This window comes from Emys orbicularis, chromosome 7, assembly GCF_028017835.1.
Source record: "Emys orbicularis isolate rEmyOrb1 chromosome 7, rEmyOrb1.hap1, whole genome shotgun sequence".
NCBI classification, from domain to species: Eukaryota; Metazoa; Chordata; order Testudines; family Emydidae; genus Emys; species Emys orbicularis.
Genome location: NC_088689.1, coordinates 46,405 through 67,378, shown reverse-complemented (window position 1 = coordinate 67,378; position 20,974 = coordinate 46,405). Strand labels below are relative to the sequence as shown.

The 20,974-nt window shown below is 43.9% G+C and overlaps 1 protein-coding gene across 1 annotated transcript in view; it reads left to right on the top strand.

The window, feature by feature from the left end:
• Positions 1-20,974, top strand: part of ALDH18A1 (aldehyde dehydrogenase 18 family member A1) — a gene marked incomplete at its 3' end in the record, with an annotated part of 67,468 nt that overhangs the window by 8,882 nt on the left and 37,612 nt on the right. Inside the window, exons 2-7 of the mRNA XM_065407530.1 lie at positions 4,683-4,906; positions 6,657-6,806; positions 6,913-7,017; positions 10,205-10,357; positions 10,878-10,968; positions 20,326-20,450. Coding sequence (XP_065263602.1) covers positions 4,754-4,906; positions 6,657-6,806; positions 6,913-7,017; positions 10,205-10,357; positions 10,878-10,968; positions 20,326-20,450 — 777 coding nt within the window. The remainder of the gene's footprint in view (positions 1-4,682; positions 4,907-6,656; positions 6,807-6,912; positions 7,018-10,204; positions 10,358-10,877; positions 10,969-20,325; positions 20,451-20,974) is intronic.

Below are 20,974 nucleotides of genomic sequence, written 5' to 3'. Positions count from 1 at the left end.
TCTATCTATTTCTTAATGATTCCCAACATTCTGTTTACCTTTTTGACGCAGCTGCACATTCAGTGGATGTTTTCAGAGAACTATCCACAATGACTCCAAGATCCCTTTCTTGAGTGGTAACACAGTTTTAGGCCCTCACTACAGAAGGCCAGACAGTTGCCAAGGCATCTCTCCAGGCCTCACATGATGCCAGCAACACAGCTGCACATTCCATGGCTACTGCTGTAGTCATGTGCTGAGCTTCCTGGCTGCAGTCTTCTGGCCTCCTCCTGAGAAGTACAAAATACTGTCAAGAACCTCCCTTTGAGGGGCCTAAGTTTAAGTGATGCCACAAATGGGTCTCATCAGTTTCTCAAAGACTTCTGGGTAACATGATATGATCTTTGGGCCTCTATACGCCTGTGACAAAAAGAAAATACAGTAACTCCCAGATGACTCAACAGTCTTGCCGTGTCCACTGTCAGCCCACCGGACAGGTTGACATCCCTCCATCCCACCCCCAGAATAAAGCCCAGATTTACTAAGAAAGGGCCCTCTTCTACAATAACCTCTGAGTTGGTGACACCTTCAAAATGTCTGTTTTGACCTATTCGTAAAGAGTCATGAGCTACCTACCCCACATCCTACATTATGCCTCTCTTCTCCCCAACCCCCCCCCCCCATCCCCCCATGCTCATCTCTAAGGAAATGGGAGAGGTAATCCCCAATCTTCCTGGAAGTTCATCACCTCAGACAGATGGATCTTAGAGGTGATTTCTGTAGGCTATTCCATCCAGTTCAGCTCCTTGCCCTCCCTGTCCCTCTTCCTCGTCCCAAAGAAAAATAGGGCGTGGGGAACAATTTGGACCTCAAGACTTTAAATGCCTTTGTCTGTTCCCAACAGTTCAGAATGGTGACTCTAACAATGATAATTCCCTGCCTGGATCCAGGAGATTGGTTTGTTTCCCTCAACTTTCAGGATGCTTTTTTTTCACATTGCCGTTGATCCCTCACACAAATAATTCGTACATTTTGTGGTATGCAGGAACCACTACCAGTATCACATTTTACCCTTTGCCCTTTCCACTGCCCTGGACTCTTCTTCTGCATACTTACCCAAGAGAACAGGAGTACTTGTGGCATCTTAGAGACTAACAAATTTATTTGAGCATAAACTTTCGTGGGCTACAGCCCACTTAATAGGATGCATAGAATGGAACATATAACAAGAGTGTGTGTGTGTGTGTGTGTGTGTGTGTGTGTGTATATGTATGTATATATACATACATACATACATACATACATACATACATACATACATACAGAGAAGATGCCATACCAGCTCTAAGAGCCTAATTAATAATAATTAATGGAGATATCCCATCTCCTAGAACTGGAAGGGACTTTGAAAGGTCATTGAGTCCAGCCCCCTGCCTTCACTAGCAGGACCAAGTACTGATTTTGCCCCAGATCCCCAAGTGGCCCCCTCAAGGATTGAACTCACAACCCTGGGTTTAGCAGGCCAATGCTCAAACCACTGAGCTATCCCTCCCCCCCCCCCCATCTTAATTAAGATGACCTATTATCGGCAGGAAAAAAACTTTTGTAGTGATAATCAAGATGGTCAATTACAGACAGTTATCATAAGGAAATAGATTCAAGTAGTGTAATGACTCAGCCATTCCCAGTCTCTATTCAAGCCAGAGTTAATGGTATCTAATTTGCAAATCAATTCAAGCTCAGCAGTTTCTCGTTGGAGTCTGTTTTTGAAGTCTTTCTGTTGCAAAATTGCCACCTTCAGGTCTGTTACTGAGTGGCCAGAGAGGTTGAAGTGTTCTCCTACTGGTTTTTGAGTGTTATGATTCCTGATGTCAGATTTGTGTCCGTTTATTCTTTTGCGTAGAGACTGTCTGGTTTGGCCAATGTACATGGCAGAGGGGCATTGCAGGCACATGATGGCATATATCACATTGGTAGATGTGCAGGTGAACGAGCCCCTGATGGCGTGGCTGATGTGATTAGGTCCAGTGATGGTGTCACTTGAATAGATATGTGGACAGAGTTGGCATCGGGCTTTGTTGCAAGGATAGGTTCCTGGGTTAGTGTTTTTGTTGTGTGGTGTGTGGTTGCTGGTGAGTATTTGCTTCAGGTTAGGGGGCTGTCTGTAAGCGAGGACTGGTCTGTCTCCCAAGACCTGTGAGAGTCAGGGATCGTCTTTCAGGATAGGTGTTTGCATGGCACTGTTGTAGCCGGCATTGCAAGATATTTACATGCCGGATGCGCTAAAGATTCATCTGTACCTTGATGCTTCAACCACTATTCCAGAGGACATGCGTCCATGCTGATGATGGGTTCTGCTTGATAACGATCCAAAGCAGTGTGGACCGACACATGTTCATCATTTCATCATCTGAGTCAGATGCCACCAGCAGAAGGCTGATTTTCTTTTTTGGTGGTTTGGGTTCTGTAGTTTCCACATCAGAGTGTTGCTCTTTTAAGACTCCTGAAAGAATGCGCCACACCTCATCCTTCTCAGATTTTGGAAGGCACTTCAGATTCTTAAATCTTGGGTCACGTGCTAAAGCTATCTTCTTTGCATTTTGTCAAATTTGCAGTGAAAGTGTTCTTAAAACGAACAACGTGCTGAGTTATCATCCGAGACTGCTATAACATGAAATATATGGCAGAAGGTGGGTAAAACAGAGCAGGAGACATAAAATTCTCCCCCAAGGAGTTGAGTCACAAATTTAATTAACACTTTTTTTAACGAGCGTCATCAGCATGGAAGCATATCCTCTGGAACGATGGCTGAAGCATGAAGAAGTATATGAATCTTTAGTGCATCTGGCACATATATATCTTGCGACACCAGCTACAACAGTGCCATGCGCACGCCTGTTCTCGCTTTCAGGTGACACTGTAATTAAGAAGTGGGCAGCATTATCTCCTGTAAATGTAAACAAACTTGTTTGTCTTAGCAATTGGCTGAACAAGAAGTAGGACTGAGTGGACTTGTAGGCTCTAAAGTTTGACATTGTTTTGTTTTTGAGTGCAGTTATGTAACAAAAGCACCTACATTTGTAAGTTGCACTTTCATGATAAAGAGATTGCACCACAGTACTTGTATGAGGTGAATTGAAAAATACTATTTCTTTTGTTTATCATTTTTACAGTGCAAATATTTGTAATAAAAAATAATATAAAGTGAGCACTGTACACTTTGTATTCTGTGTTGCATCAGAAATCAATATATTTGAAAATGTAGAAAAACATGCAAGAATATTTAATACATTTCAGTTGGTATTCTATTGTTTAACAGTGCAATTAATTTTTTTAATAATTAATTTTTGAGTTAATCACGTGAATTAACTGCGATTAATCGACAGCCCTATAATAAATATAAAAATGAAGAATGTACGTTTTGCTATTTAATTGCTTTAATGAATATGTATAAATATAGTATATCCACTTGGTTAGCAAAAAATAGTACCAAATTTAGTGCAAAGGCTATATTTAGTTGCAAATAAATGTATTTTAATGATTATCAACCAATGAGAATCAATGTTTCTTTAGGAAAATAAATAAAAAGTACAAATATGAAACATTAAAATTAGTTATTTTAATTGCTTTGATTAAATCAGTCCACCCTGCCACATAGGATAGTCCCTTAAGGCAAACGGGACAACCAGTTGCCAATGTTCAATTTGCAGCATCTGTCAAAAAAGCTAATAGAACGTTAGGAACCATTAGGAAAGGGATTGATAATAAAACAGTAAATATCATAATGCCACTATAAAATTCATGTTTTGCCGACACCTTGAATACTGCCTGCAGTTCTGGTTGCCCCATCTCAAAAAAGATATATTAGAAATGGAAAAGGTACAGAGAACCACAACAAAAATGATTGTGGGTATAGAACAGCTTTCATATGAGCAGAGATTAAAAAGACTGGGCCTATTCAGCTTGGAAAAGAGATGACTAGGGGGTGCATGATAGAGGTCTATAAAATTGTGAATGGTATGGAGAAAGTGAATAAAGAAATGTTTTATTTACCCCTTCACAACACAAGAACTAGGGGGTCACCCAATAAAATTAATAGGCAGCAGGTTTAAAACAACAAAAGGAAGTACTTCACACAGTGCACAGTCAACCTGTGGAACTCATTGCCAGGGGATGTTCTGAGGGCCAAAAGTATAAGTGGATTCAAAAAAGAACTAGATAAGTGATGGAGGATAAGTCCATCAATGGCTATTACACAAGATGGTCAGAGATGTAACCCCAATGCTCTGGGCGTCCCTAAGCCTCTCACTTCCAGATGCTGGGACTGGACGATTGCCCTGTTCTTTTCATTCCCTCTGAAGCACCTGGCATTTAGCCACTGTTGGAAGACCGGATACTGGGCTAAATGAACTATTGGTCTGACCCCAGTATGGGTCTTATACACTGCAGTAGGGTATCAGGCCCAGCAATGGCTTGCATTGCTTCTTTCTCAGTCACTTGGAAACTGGATACATTCCAGGGGCTCGGAAGTCAGAATACTGAGTGCACGTTGTGGGATTTTAGGTTTAAGATGGGGTAATCTTGACAGATAAGGGGTTGGGGGAGGTCTGAACTAAATGTTCAAAGTTGTAGGGTCAACATTTGGGAGTGTGGGATCTCTCCCTGTCTTTCATGTGGTGGTTGTTTTTGTTTTTTAACCACAGATTTGCCTGTCGATAAGCTGGTGTTGAGGAATGAATCTATCCGTTGCTGGAGCAACATCCCATTTATCACCATGCCCCTCAGTCGTACACATGGCAAGTCATTTGCACATCGCAGTGAGCTGAAGCATGCTAAAAGGATTGTGGTGAAGCTGGGTAGTGCTGTTGTGACTCGAGGGGATGAGTGTGGATTGGCTCTTGGGCGGTTGGCATCTATTGTTGAGCAGGTAACTTTATGGCTAAAAAACCTAGTGCTCTTGCAAACTGGCTAGTCCAATGTCTCCTTAAAGTTTGTATAATAAAACTTAGCAGGAGACTTTAACTGCAGCTTTTATCATAATGTGGCAAAACTGAGGTGTATGCAGAGGGGGAAGATGTAGTGAGGGGAGTCATGTGGCCTAATATACGTAAAGAATGGTGCAAGAGGAGAACCTGCAGTATGCAGAAATAAACCTAGTGGGAGTTCCTGCCGTCAGCTGGAGAAGGAAGAGCCATCAGGGAATGAGGGAGAACATTATGTCCTGGGATGCAGTTGGAAGTGAGTATCTCTTGTTGCCACTTCTTTTGTTGAAAAATACTTGTGGAGTATAATCCCAGTGAATAGTGTTCTATCAGGGCTTCACTGCTGATGTTTAAATTGCTCTGTCTGACACCTGAATTACACAGTAACTGGCACTTGATACATTATGAATGTATAATAATTGAGTTGAATAAAACTCTTCCATATCCAGTTAAAATTCTAGTTAACAAACTCTGCCAGTTGGCATCTAGTGAGTTGGTCCTACTTCTGCTACATTGATGATTCTTATCCTAACCGGCTCTCTTCCCAGAAGGCTGCAGTGCTTTGTGAATCCATCCCCTTTCTCAGTGCCTCACCCACTTGGCTTTTCATTCTAGTGACATGAGTTTAGTTAACATCTTCCCCTCAAGAAAGCTTAGCATTAAAATGCAGTTACTTGGATTTATGTTGGGGAAGCTTATGAAGATTGTGGAAGATTCACATGGTCTGTTCTGAAGACTTGAGTAGGTTTCTCTTCAGTGGCCTGTGCGATACTTCTCCTTACCCACGAGCAGATGTGATATACTAGGTAACCCCACAAACCGGTCTGAGAGAAATATTCCCACAAGGTGATCTCAGCAAAAGGAAGGTAATAAGATAGACCCAAGAGGCAATTGGGGAGGAAGGTAGCACTAACATTTCAGTATCTGTACTAGAGTTCATGTACCAGGGAGGAGTAATGTATTCTGCGTCCCTTGGATATGTGCATGTTTTCCTTGGGAAAAGACTCTGAAGGCCTCTTATTTTACATGCACCAGGAATGGATGGGATCCATACAGTAATTTGCTTGTGTTGCCTGAAATGAAACAGAAACCTAGCTGTAGAGGGACAGATCTAGTGTATACTTGATGGGTGTGTACAAAACCTTGTTGCATTAAGGAAGTATATGGTACTTGATTTGTGAAAGGAACTAGGGAGCCAGGTGCTGGGAGGTGGAAGGGGGCAAAGCATGATGTGTTTGCATGGTATAAGAAAAGACAGATTCTCTACATCTCAGATGTAGCATTGCTGTTTAAATATGAGCTGTGGGCATGGATGGCCAATGATAAGTCTGGTAATAGGATATGGGCTGCTCGCCTCTAGTCTCTGCTTAAAATCACACCAGCTCTGGTGGACAAACTGGCTACCATCTGATGCCTGTCCTGTGGCTTGAATAGTCCAGGTGCTTACATTAGAAAAATTGCTACCGTGATGGGGGTCAAGTATAGCAAGGGCCATACAGATTCTCTCCTAGGAGGAGGGCACCTTGCATTGTTACTTGCTTACTGTATATGTTCTTTGGATAAGCAGAAGACTTCAGTCTCCAGGAATTGATGAGGCACAAAATGCTCTTAAAATGTACAAAGAGGGAGAGTGGAATCAGTAAGCTAGTAACTTTCCTGCTCTAGGTCCTGATCTTTGATTCTCCACACCTGTAGGTGTCAGTGCTGCAGAATCAGGGTCGGGAAATGATGATAGTCACCAGTGGTGCTGTGGCCTTTGGAAAACAGCGATTGCGCCATGAGATCCTGCTTTCCCAAAGTGTGAGGCAGGCCCTCCATTCAGGACAGAACCAGCTAAAGGACATGGTGAGTGGCTAAGAGAGTCATCTGCTCTTCTATTAAATGTTGGGCTGAGTCGGCTTTTATCCCTTCCTGCCAATTGGCTGACAGCTATGTTCTCTAATCTTTTAAGGCTATTCCAGTCTTGGAGGCACGAGCCTGTGCAGCAGCTGGGCAGAGTGGACTGATGGCTCTCTATGAGGCCATGTTTACACAGTACAGCATTTGTGCAGCTCAGGTAAGGAACTGCGCTTGCCCTTGCCTGTGGATTGATATTTCAGTCCATCTTTTGGAACCAGTCTTATTAATTCTAGAAGGACCTGTTCTGTTCTATTCACTGTCTTCCTAGATTTCCATTTCTGAGGGGTTTAGAACTTGGTGTGAATGATATCCCACAAAGGAAATTGTTTTGGTGAATATCACTTAAATAAATTTTATGTTCTAGTTAAAGAAAAAACAATTTTTTTTGCTGGCTTTGGACACTTTTAAACAATTGTGTATCCCAGACCACCTGGTTGGTGGCCCTAGGATAGGCCAAAGAGATGGGGCTGATGATCAGGAGTGAAGGTCTGAGGACTGAAAACTAGGATGGTCAATTAATCGCAGTTAGCTCAAGCAATTAGTGCAAAACAGATTAACTAGATTTAAAAAAAAGTCACAATTAATCGCCGTTTTAATCGCACTGTTAATAATAGAATACCAATTTACATTTATTATAAATATTTTTGATATTTTTCTACATTTTCAAATATATTGGTTTCAATTACAACACAATAGAAAGTGTATAGTGCTCACTTTATATTACTTTTTATTATAAATATTTGCACCGTAAAAAGATAAAAGAAATAGTATTTTTCAATTCACCTCATACAAGTACTGTAGTGCAATCTCTTTATCGTGAAAGTGCAACTTACAAATGTAGAATTATTATTAGGGCTGTCAGTTAATCACAGTTAACGCATGCGATTAACTCAATAAAATAACACTTTTTTTAAACGAGCGTTAATTGCACACCTCTGGAGATGGGACTCGGCAGCAGCCGGGCAGGAGGGAGGCACAGGCTGTGGCAGTGAGCAGGAGGCGGCTGGAGACAGGAGACTCTGTAATATCCAGACCAGATGCTAGGATTACCGAAATGCTTCGGAGCTGGTCTCACGCCCCCATCCCCCACGATAACTGCTGCTCCCACTTCCTCCGCCCCTGCACCCATGGAGCTGCCCCGGCCAAGCTGCTCCAGACTGGGAACCTGCCTCTTGTCTGCTGCGCAGAGTGGGGGTGAGAGAGGCTGACGTTGGGGTGTCTCCCTCCCCGCACCTGTGTACCCAGTCGCTGCTGAGCTGGAGTCAGGGAACAGGGGGAGCCTGTCAGCTGGTGCTGTCTCAGGAGCCATTGTTGCCGACGGCAGCTGCTGTTGGCTGAAAAAGCATTCAGGCTCCTGAATGCTCTGCTTAAAGACACAGCGCTTCCCCAGCGCGCACACCACACACACACATTCGTTGTCCTCCAACACACACACACACACGCGCTCGCTCTCTCTCTCTCTCTCTCTCTCTCTCTCTCGTGCTCTCTCTTCCTCCCCCCCCCCCGCCCATCCCCCCCATGCTCACATCAAACCAAAATATGAAATGGCGCCCGTGGTGAGCCAGGAGCCACCAGAGGACTGTGGGATTGCCAAGGGCTCTGGCAAGATGCAGCCTCTATGCAATAGCTCAGAGCCCATCTTGAGCCGTATGCCAAGTGCCAGGCACCACAAGCTGCAGCAGAAGTAAGGGTGGCAATACACCATATACCATGTCACCTTTACTTCTGATTGGCTGAACAAGAAGTAGGACTGAGTGGACTTGTAGGCACTAAAGTTTGACATTGTTTTATTTTTGTGTGCAGGGCAGGTATGTTAAAAAAAAAATCTACATTTGTAAGTTGCACTTTCATGATAAAGAGATTGTACTACAGTACTCGTATGAGATGAAGTGAAAATTTTTTTTTTACAGTGCAAATATTTGTTATCAAAAATAAGTGAACAATGTACACTTTGCATTCTGTTGTAATTGAAATCAATATATTTGAAAATATAGAAACTATCCAAAAATATTTAAATAAATGGTATTCTATTATTATTTAACAGTGTGATTAAAACTGCAATTAGTTGCAACTATTTTTTTTAATGTCCCAATTAATCACAATTAATTTTTTTAATCATTTGACTGCCCTACTGCAAACAAAATTAGAAATATCAAGCTAAATATAAAGCTCACGAGAGAGAGAGAGAGAGAGAAATGTAAAAAGTGAGTCCTCAAATGTGGACTCTGTTCATTAAAATCTCTTCTGTTCCATACTGTATACACTTAGCCATGAGCCTCTTTTTTTTAAACTCATGTTATAGCATTATTGTTTGAATTGCTGTACTCAGGTATTTGGAGAAGATCTTGCTATGAAGTGCAATCATACTCTGCCTATATAAACATCTGTCTTGGGCCTTATACCACAACTATCACCATGGTACCTGAGAACCTAATGTCACCTTCTCTCTCAATAGACCTGCTCCCTGTATGTGTTCCATCATACAATATCTACTGAATTCACTGGCTAAAATGTACTTATCTTTGCACTGTAGCATTAACAAAGCTATAGGAGAGTGAGCTGGATTCTAATCTGGCTTGAATATGAACACAGCTGTCCCATTGTATATTTATAAGGATTAAATTAAGCTCCTATTAAAATCATTGGGCTCCTAAATTAAAATTAAGAAAACTGCTCCAATGTCTCACAATGGATTCAATTGTACTCTGTTCTCAAAAACATCCAATGTCAAAATAGAGATGGGGAAAAATCGCCTCCACAAGTCATCCCCTTCTTTACTCTGCTGCCTCCCCAAATGTCTGAAAGAAACTATGGTGTTTGCAGCATGTCCAGAAGGTCAATGGAGCTAGGTTCTGGCAGACCAAGGGGGAAGTGAATTTCAGAGCTGAAGGGACATCAGAGAATAAATAACCTGCCAGCTTTACCTTCCTGTTCAGAGGAAGGAAGCTCTAAATTAAGCCTCTCTGTTTATTGCATTTGTGGAGATATTGTATGGGGAGAAAGAGGTTGTCTCAAATCTGATCACAAATGGTCTTGGGGCTTTAAAAGTCATAACCAGAACCTGCATGTGAGTTTCTCAGATTGTTTCATAGAGACTTAACCAGCCCATATTCTGATTTCTTGTGAAAAGGACTATTGGGAGATAGCTATGTATGTCTCATATTCTACAATAAAGAGTGGTCCAAAGAATTAAATTTCTCAACTATCCTCTGCACCCTTTAACTAACCCCTCTTGCTGCCCTGGTGGTCTAGAGAGCCTTGACCGATCTGTTGTGGATGTCTCTTTACTTACACACTTGGTGGCTGCAGATCAAATTCTTGTTCAGAGTCTTTCTCCTTTTCAGATTTTAGTCACCAATTTGGATTTCCATGATGAACAAAAGCGTCGGAATTTAAATGGGACATTGCATGAGCTGCTGCGGATGAACATTGTCCCTATTATTAACACCAATGATGCTGTTGTTCCACCTCCAGAACCAAACAGTGATCTTCAGGGGGTAAATGTGGGTAAAGTATTGCAGTGGGTGGATCCTGCTATTGGACCTGCTAGAGCATGAATGCATGACTCACTAACACTGTAATATAGAATCTGGATATCCTGGAGTGACCAATAGGGGAAATGGAAAATGTAAGAACAGAAAAAGCACAGTGATGCTGGGAGCTGAAAGTCCATACAGTTAAGCAGAATGGTGTGGACAGAGGAATTAAGGAATGAGTACTGACACGGCTTGCTTTTGACAAGGTGCATTGATTTGGATGGGGAATAGACACTAGCATGGCTTGCTTTTTGCAGAGCACAGACTGCTTTGGATAGGATATTACTACTTGTTTACTGAATGCTAACATGGTGCTCAACTCCATACAAAGATTCCACCCCATAGAGCACACAGTAAAATATGGACAAAGCAGTGCAGAGGGGCATGGTAGTACTGATATTTGTTGTTCACTGTAGGACACAGTCAATGTTTGCGAGTTTCTCTCTCCTGCTGGTGTTGCTGACCTCTGTATGTATTTCAGGTTATTAGCGTTAAGGATAATGATAGTCTGGCAGCACGATTGGCTGTAGAAATGAAGACTGATCTCCTGATTGTTCTCTCAGATGTAGAAGGTATGTGACTTACACCTTTGCCTGTGGTTAAATCAACAATTTCTACCCTACGACACAGTGCTGGGCAAAGGGTTGCAGATTGAGCCCTTTATCATGCCTGCTCCTCATTAGGGGAACAAATTAGAGCAGGCTGGAGGTAGCCTGGCCCTAACTGGGGAGGCAGAGACAGCTGCTACTTAATTATTCTGGGGCTGCATAAAAGCCTCAGGGGATGGAAGCCACCGGAAAGCAGGAGAAAAGGGAAAAGGCAGGGAATGGAAGCAGGGAGGTAGCTCTCCCGTCCCTCCCTCCTGCCTGCAGACGGTGAAGGGTTACTTGTACATGGTGAAACAGTGGTGAGAACAAGCCTGAGAATAAAGTGCACCAGTGGTTACAAAACCCAGGGTCTGAGTGACTTTTGGGAGCCAAGCAGAAGCCAAGCCTCCTATAGCACAAACAGAGGTAGGGACACACCCAGCTGCAGAAAGACAGAAATGGAAATCAGTATTGCATGGGAAGGCTTTCAGGTGAGGAATTGCGTAGCACTCTGGAGGGTAAACCCAAAATTGTCTTGTCTTGTGCTTCACCGAGAACTGTACAGTGTGTAAGCTAATTGAAATTCGCCTTCTCCCTCACCGTGGAGAGAGAGATGCACAGCTTTTTGCAGTCCCCTCCCCCCACCCCCGTTATGAATTACACAAACTGGGTTTAAAACAAAAACAAATGTATTAAGTACAAGAGGTAGATTTTAAATGGTTATAAGGGATAGCCAACAGATCAAAGCAGATTACCTTAGTAAATAAACAAAAACTGCAAACTGATTTTAACACAGTAGATAGGTTGGATATAAATTAGCAAATTCTCACTGAGTGATAAACAGGGTGGCAGACTCTTAAGTCACAAGTTGCCTTGGCTTTCCCAGGTTTTCATACACAGGCTAAAGATCCTTCTAGCCTGGGACCATCACTTCCCACAGTTCAGTCCTTGCCGCTCAGGTGTTTCCAGGTGTGTTGTTGCAGGGAGAGAGAGGTCCCCCCCCCATGATGTCATTGTCCCCCTTCTATATCCTCTTCCCACTTGCTGGAAAGCTCTTCCACTGTGATCTGGGTCAAACAGTTCCCATAGCACTACACTATCTCTCTGAGGTTTCTATTGTACACAGTCCCTGGGGTAATCCTTGTGCTTGTGTGCATTTCCTTAATAAGCCATTAGCATTGTTTAGCCTTTTTACTGTTGTACCTGAAAGGCTGTTTGTGGCTGCTTTCAACCTCACAACATGTTTCAGTAACATATACATAGCAAACTTCATAACTTCACATACAACGATAACACATACAATCCTACGAGATATTAATGTCTAACAGATCAAGACTTTTAGAATGATACCTAAAAGACATACTTTGTACAATACATATCCTAATTACATGACAGTGGTGAATATTGGGGTGTCAGAGTGTCACAGTACTGATAAGAACGCAGAGTGGGAAGACAAATACTGTCTAGGGTGGGGCTGATTTTAGCCCAGGCCCCGCCACCACCAGAGGGGAAAGTGAAAAGTCCGGTGAGACAGAGGAGGTGCCTTGCCACACGTGGTGTCTGGAGTGGAATAGTTGCACAGTGGACCATCCCGGGGCAAGGTAAATCACCCCAAAAATGTACCACATAATGAGGGCGCTGGTGTAGGCCATGGGAGCGCAACAAGAGGCTACCAGGGTCCAGATGGCCACGCAACAGGAGTCGGTATGGCTACAGCAGAAAATAAATCAACTGGTGATGAACCAGGCAACCCAGGATCGAGCCACCCTGCAGGAGGTTGTGAACCTGCTAAAGGCCCTGACTGCTCTGACACATGGCCAGGATGGGACTCAGTCCCTAAGGGCCAGAAGTTACCTATCAAACATGGCTATGGAAGATGATGTGGAGGCATATCTTCTCACCTTGGAAAAAATGGCCCTTCAGAAAGCCTGGCCACAAGACCAGTGGGCTAGCATCCTTGCCCCTTTCCTGTGTAGGGAAGCCCAGAAGGCCTACTAGGACATGGCAGCAGAAGCTGCCACAGATTACACCCAACTGAAGGCTGAGGTCCTGGCGAGGTCTGGGATGATGACAGCTACAAGGGCCCAGAGGTTCCATGAGTGGAGGTACCAGGACAACAAAGCACCAAGATTACAACTGTTCGACCTGATTCATCTAATTCGGAAATGGCTGTGCCCCGAGATCCACAGCAAGGACAAGATTCTAGAAGTCTTAGTGTTGGATGGGTTCATTAGAGGACTACCATCAGACCTAAGAGGATGGGTTAACCAAAATGACCCCTTCTGTTATGAAGAGTTGGTCGCACTTGTAGAGAGGCATTTAATGGTCAGAAACTTCCTTAGACTACCGGGGAAGAAATGAAGTGCATAAAGAAGCCAGTCCCCATCCTGAAGGCCCAGACTCCTGAAGGGTCAGGCAGAACTAGGTTGGGGATCAAGGATGCTGAAGAGCGGCCTGAGGCTGCGAAGGGACTTGAGGAACTGGGGAGAGAGGGTCGTGGGGTAAGACCCAATAGCCTAAAGAATAGGGGGATACCCTGAGCTGTGTATAGATGTTATGCTTGTGGGAGACTAGGGCATATAGCAGCCCAATGTCCTAACATTGAGGAGCCTATTCAATGCAGTCTGGGTGATTGTGAAGACCCATGTGGCCTGATCAATCTCATGGGAGTCACGATGACCCCAGATAGATACACACAGCCAGTTAGGATGAATGGCATAGAGACCATTGCATTAGTAAACTCCAGAAGTGCCATCATGCTGGTCTCGGGTGAAACGTAGTGGGGCAGAACCAGCTGTCTATAGCCAAATGCACAGGAATAACCTGTGTACGTGGGGCTGTCAGTTACTATCTGACCATCCCTGTACAAATTGATGTTCGGGGGAACACCACAAGGGTGAATGGTGGAGGTGGTCTCTAAGTTCCCATTTTTTTTTTTTTTTAAATGGAGATATCCTATCTCCTAGAACTGGAAGGGACCTTGAAAGGTCATCGAGTCCAGCCCCCTGCCTTCACTAGCAGGACCAAGTATTGATTTTGCCCCAGATCCCTAAGTGGCCCCCCTCAAGGATTGAACTCACAACCCTGGGTTTAGTAGGCCAACGCTCAAACCACTGAGCTATCCCTTCCCCCCCATATGTGGTCCTCATAGGATGAGACTTCCCAGGGTCTGGAAACTTACTCCCAGTGGATGAGTCGGGAAGGTAGTGACCCCAGGATTGATACTGTGGCCCCAGTAGCTAGCCTTCTCCTAGTTTTCTCTAAATTAGCCCAGGACTTATTCTCTGCACGGAGAAGCCCTGGAAAACTAGGCAGTAAAGAAGGACGGACAAAAGATTGGGGACCAGGATCTTGGCCCAGAACCAAAAGGCCATCCAGCAGGCAGGAGGGCGACTCAAATAGTTGACGAACCGGAAGCTGGACCCAATTCCACGGCGACCAATCCTGTGGGTAAAACAGAAATAGGTCCCCTTGAATTTGAACATATTGGGCCCTCATTTAAGAATTTTGGGCAGGACCAAGCCAATGAGCCACTGCACCACAATATTGGAAAAGAGCTAGTTGAGGTGAATGGAATCCTGGTGAAGGGGAAAGCCAAAGGCCCAGGGCCTAGAGTGGTCTGAATACAAGAGCAAGAAGTGGAGCAGCCCCTGGTACCTCGAAGGCACCAGAGGGCAGTGTTGAACCTAGCCCATAGTAATTTGTTCAGAGGACATCTAGGGGCAGATAAGACCCTTGATCAAATTCTACAGAGGTTCTTCTGGCCAAGAGTTTATATGGAGGTTCGATATTGCGCCTCCTGCCCGGGATGCCAATTACATGGCCCACAACTGCACTTAAGGGCCCCTTTAGTACCAATTATTGAAGTCCTGTTTGAGAGGATAGCCATGGATCTGATAGGCCCATTGGAGAAGTCAGCCAGGGATCATCAGAGTGTGCTTGTTGTTCTGGATTATGCCACCTGATACCCAGAAGCCGCCCCCACTAACAACAACAGTGTCCAAGACGATAGCAAAGGAATTGATTCAAATTTTCTCTAGGGTACGGATACCCAAAGAGATCTTGACAGATCAAGGAACCCCTTCGCATCAAAATTGGTGAAGGGCCTGTGTGCGATGCTCCAGATATGGGTCCTATGAAGCTCAGTCTACCGTCCAGACTGATGGTCTCATTGAATGCTTTAATAGGACACTGAAGAACATGATATGGAAAGTGGTGAGCTGGGATGGGAAAAATTGGGATACCTTACTACCTTACCTGATTTTTGCAATAAGGGAAGTTTCCCAGATTTCCACCGCGTTCCCCCTTCGAGCTGCTATATGGTCATCATCCCCATGGCATACTGGACATTGCCAAGGAGGATTGGGAAGAACAGCCTAACCAGGTGAGAAACATAGAATCATAGAATATTAGGGTTGGAAAAGACCTCAGGAGGTAATCTAGTCCAGTCCCCTGCTCAAAGCAGGACCAACACCAACTAAATCATCCCAGTCAGGGCTGTGTCAAGCCAGGCCTTAAAAACCTCTAAAGATGGAGATTCTACCACCTCCCTAGGTAACCCATTCCAGTGCTTCACCACCCTCCTAGTGAAATAGTGTTTCCTAATATCCAACCTAGACCTCCCTCACTGGAACTTGAGACCATTGTTCTTGTTCTCTCATCTGCCACCACTGAGAACAGCCTAGCTCCATCCTCTTTGGAACCCCCCTTCAGGTAGTTGAAGGCTGCTATCAAATCCCCCCTCACTCTTCTCTTCTGCAGACTAAATAACCACAGTTCCCTCAGCCTCTCCTCGTGCCCCAGCCCCCTAATCATTTTCGTTGCCCTCTGCTGGACTCTCTCCAATTTGTCCACAGCCCTTCTGTAGTGCGGGGACCAAAACTGGACGCAATACTCCATTTGTGGCCTCACCAGTGCTGAATAGAGGGGAATAACCACTTCCCTCGATCTGCTGGCAATGCTACTGCTAATACAGCCCAGTATGCCATTAGCCTTCCTGGCAACAAGGACACACCGCTGACTCATATCCAGCTTCTTGTCCACTGTAATGCCCAGGTCCTTTTCTGCAGAACTGCTGCTTAGCCAGTCGGTCCCCAGCCTGTAGCAGTGCATGGGATTCTTCCTTTCTAAGTGCAGGACTCTGCACTTGACCTTGTTGAACCCCATCAGATTTCTTTTGGCCCAATCCTCCAATTTGTCTAGGTCACTCTGGACCCTATTCCTACCCTCCAGCGTATCTACCTCTCCCCCAAGCTTAGTGTTATCTGCGAACTTGCTGAGGGTGCAATTCATCCCATCATCCAGAATGTTAATAAAGATGTTGAACAAAACCAGCCCCAGGACCGACCCCTGGAGCACTCCGCTTAATACCAGCTGCCAACTAGACATCGAGCTGTTGATCACTACCCATTGAGCCCGGCAATCTAGCCAGCTTTCTATCCACCTTATAGTCCATTCATCCAATCCATATTTCTTTGACTTGCTGGCAAGAATACTGTGGGAGACCATATCAAAAGCTTTGCTAAAGTCAAGATATATCACAGCCACCACTTTCCCCATATCCACAGAGCAAGTTATCTCATGATAGAAGGCAATCAGGTTGGTCAGGCATAACTTGCCCTTGGTGAATCCATGTTGAATGTTCCTGATCACCTTCCTCTCCTCCAAGTGCTTCAAAATGGACTCCTTGAGGACCTGCTCCATGATTTTGCTGGGGACTGAAGTGAGGCTGACTGGTCTGTAGTTCCCAGGGTCTCTTTCTTCCCTTTTTTAAAGATGGGCACTATATTTGCCTTTTTCCAATTGTCCGGGGCCTCCCCTGATCGCCACGAATTTTCAAAGATAATAATCAATGGTTCTGCAGTCACATCAGCCAACTTCCTCAGCACCCTTGGATGCATTAGATCTGGACCCGTGGACTTGTGCATGTCCAGCTTTTCTAAATAGTCCTTAACCTGTTCTTTCACCACTGAGGGCTGCTCACCTCCTCCCCATACTGTGTTGCCTAGTGCAGCAGTCTGGGAGCTGACCTTGTCTGTGAAGCCCGAGGCAAAAAATGCATTGAGTACTTCAGCTTTTTCCACGTCATCTGTCACTAGGTTGCCTCCCCCATTCAGTAAGGGTCCCACACTTTCCCTGACCACCTTCTTGTTGCTAATATACTCATAGAAACCCTTCTTGTTACCCTTCGCATCCCTTGCTAGCTGCAACTCCAGTTGTGCTTTGGCCTTCCTGATTAAACCCCTGCATGCTCGAGCAATATTTTTATACTCCTCCCTAGTCATCTGTCCAAATGTCCACTTCTTGTAAGCTTCCTTTTTAAGTTTAAGCTCACCAAAGATTTCACTGTTAAGCCAAGCTAGTCGCCTGCCATATTTGCTATTTCTGCACATCGGGATGGTTTCTTCCTGCGCCCTCAATAAGGCTTCTTTAAAATACAACCAGCTCTCCTGGACTCTCCCCCCCCTCATATTAGTTTCCCAGAGGATCCTGCCCATCAGTTCCCTAAGGGAGTCAAAGTCTGCTTTTCTGAAGTCCAGAGTCCGTATTTTGCTACTCTCCTTTCTTCCTTTTGTGAGGATCCTGAACTCAACCATCTCATGGTCACGGCTGCCTAGGTTGCCACCCACTTCTACTTTCCCTACCAATTCTTCCCTGTTTGTAAGCAGCAGGTCAAGAGGAGCACAGCCCCTAGTTGGTTCCTTCAGCACATCATTGATCATGTGATGCAGATGCAGGACCAAATAGTCCAAGTCACCCCCAACATGTGGGAACACCTGGAAAAAGCAAAAGAGGCTCGACAGATCTATTATAATCACCAAGCAAAGGTTTGGAAATCCTGGACAGCAGATCAGATAATGGTGCTAGTACCAACAGCTGAAAGCAAGCTCCTGGCCAGATGGCAGGGGCCATATGAAGTAAGAGAAGCCATCGGGGAGGTTGACTAAAGATTTAACAGCCCGATTGCCAGAAGCAGGAGCAGATCTACCACGTCAACATATTGAAACCCTGGCAAGACAGAGAAGCGTATGTGGTCGCCTTAAAGACGCCACCTCAAGAAAATAAACCTCAGGGACAGGTGAGAATATCCATGGAATTGACCCCTGGACAATGGGCAGAAGTCATCAAAACGATTGACTGAACTAGATCCATTGTTTACCTTTCTGTAGTCTTACAGAGCCTTTTAGAACTCAGTTAACCCTTATGCTTCCTATAGCCATCACCCACTCATAAACAATTGGAAGTTCCAGCAATATGAATAAAGTAATACAGATAACTCCTTCATTCTTCACAGGGGACATTTTATTTTTGTTATGGCAGTCATTACTACAGTACAGAACACCTATTAAACACTAAGGCTAGTCCTCATGGCACCTCTGAAGTAGGGAAGTATCACTATCCTCACTTTACAGATGGGAAACTGAGGCACAGAAAAATTTAGTTACTTGCCATGGTCACATAGGAATCTATGGCAGAGCTGGGAATTTGAACTCAGATCTCCTGAGTTCCAGTCCACTGTTGTGGTTAAGGCACTGCCTTTCCATTTGCTAGGAGTTGAGGGAACTATAAATTAATGTCAGCAGCAGATCTAGTGTACAGCCCCACATGTTGTCTGGAAATTTAACATAAACAATAACATATTCTAAGATATCGAAACAACTGTGTGGAGCTCAAAAAGTAGATGCTGTGGGGAAAAAAGAGGAATTTTAAAAGATCCTCAATCCTTTCCAGGGAGCTACCTTGAGAACCCCAATTTCATTTATGGATCTCTCTCTCTGCATCACATTGAACCTTTGTCTGATTGGTTTTTTTTGTTTTTTTTTATATAAACACATACCCCACAGACCACCCCAGATTGAACAATTCATTGGCACATGTTGCAGAAAGGAAAAGTGAATTACCACTTCTAGACTTCTTTCCTTCGTGAGAGCTGTAGCACTTATCATGCCATATACAAATAGTTTATTAATGCCTTTTACCATAATTACAAGGAAAAAGCTAAAATCCTTAGCAGGGAACTATACACATATAGTGTATTTCTATAGAATATAGTTACATGTACATGTTGAATGGTGATCAGTGAATACGGCAGAGGTGCAATATTTAGTTCTATGCTCATGAGAACAGAAGTAAAGGGAAAAGGTGAGGATGCTACAATTGCTATCAGTCAACTAAAATTAAAAATAACGTACTTTGCCTCTTTTGCTGCATGTCACTGTATTCTACCCTAGCTCCTGTCTCTTTCACTGCATGCTGTTCAGCCTCTAGAGCAAGGGATGCATTCTGCTGTTACTGTAAACTTACATCATTGTAATTCCATTGACCAGTGAATTTGCTAAATTTAAACGATTTGTAGTTACAAACTAGATTAAGGCAGGAAGCTGCTACAGACCATTTCCTGATTCACTACACACTGTCCAAACTGAGCACTGAATGAGGAAGGGCTTGTTGCAAAAAGCATATGATTGTGTAGTTAGAGCTTATCTCTGTGTGTGTGTGTGTGTGTGTGTGTGTGTGTGTACGCGCACACAAGGAAATAGAGTTAGGTTTGCACAGACAACCTTAAACACACCGAAGTTTACTTTGTAACCTTAATGTTCTTCTAATACTGATATTTCTATCTGGAATTTCTGGTGGGATAGTGGTAGAGGATGTTTAAGGGGGGGGGGATTAAAGGGTAACAGCCTGAAATGTAGACTTTGTTTAAAAAAAAAAAAAAGTGAATTCCAGATATTATACATTTAGACTCGTGTCCCGCTATTAGCAGTATTTAATATTTAATCCTATTTTATTCTTCTCTGACAAACTTAAGGCAGTTCAATCTCACTGAAATGTGGTGCCCAGAAATGTTACCTAAGACCAAAGAGAGAGGGGAATGATCCCCTCCATGCCCATGCTGAGATGCCTTTGTGTATGCAATCCCAAATCACACTACTTTTTTGCAGACATATTGCATTGGAAACTCAGGTCTAACTTTCTGTCAACTCTGACTGCATGACCACTCCTAACATCACTGCTTTCCAAGTGTCTTGGTACCACAGAATATCTGGGGGTATCATATTTTTGTTCCTATATTAGTGGCCTTTTTTTCAAGTTTAACTTTGTGATACTTCAAGGACCCATGTATATTGGCACTCTTGGGAATAGCACCTATTGTTACTTAAAGCCTACAGCCTTATAAGATGGGTTCATTAGGAAGCACACAAGTGCTCTCTTACAGTGGAGAATGTTCGCCCAAGTCTGTATAAGGAAGTTCAGTTTCCCAGCCTTTCCCGAGTTCCTTTCCCCTGAATTTCAGAGTCCAAGGTTGTATAGCGCTAACTTAACAAATTTCCATTTTAGGGCTCTTTGACAGTCCCCCAGGGTCAGATGACGCGAAGCTCATTGACATATTTTACCCTGGAGATCAGCAGTCTGTGACATTTGGAACCAAATCCCGGGTAGGGATGGGAGGAATGGAGGCCAAGGTAGGAGAAGCTTGACGCCTGCGCTGCTTTGTTCTTCGTAGGGAGAAATCAATGTTCTGCAATGGTATGAGGTTCCATTTACCTTTTTTAGGCCTATTTGAATAAAAATGTATTTTACACTATTCTCTTGCATCACACATTGAATTTGACCAGTTACATCTGCCTCCTTCCTGTTTTGATACATGTTGCCTGCTCCTAAAGGAGGAGATTGGGAGTTTTAGTCCTCTGTATACATATTTGTGTTCTATTACAGAAGGATTAAATACCCACCCCCCTACCCCTTTCCCTTGGTGGGGGTGGGAGACAACTCCTGAGCCTTCTGCCCCCCTCCCCTCCTTGGAGATAAGTGGATTGCAGGATCCTTGGGGCAGGGACTTGCTTTTTTCTTCTGAGTGCCATACACACATGGCACTCAAATATCCATTACTATGAATGCATGAGGGTGGTGGATTTCATGAGACATCTAGACAAACTTCGAATGAATGCTGGAAAGGAGTCCATTGTTGTGGTTTATATTAGTACCA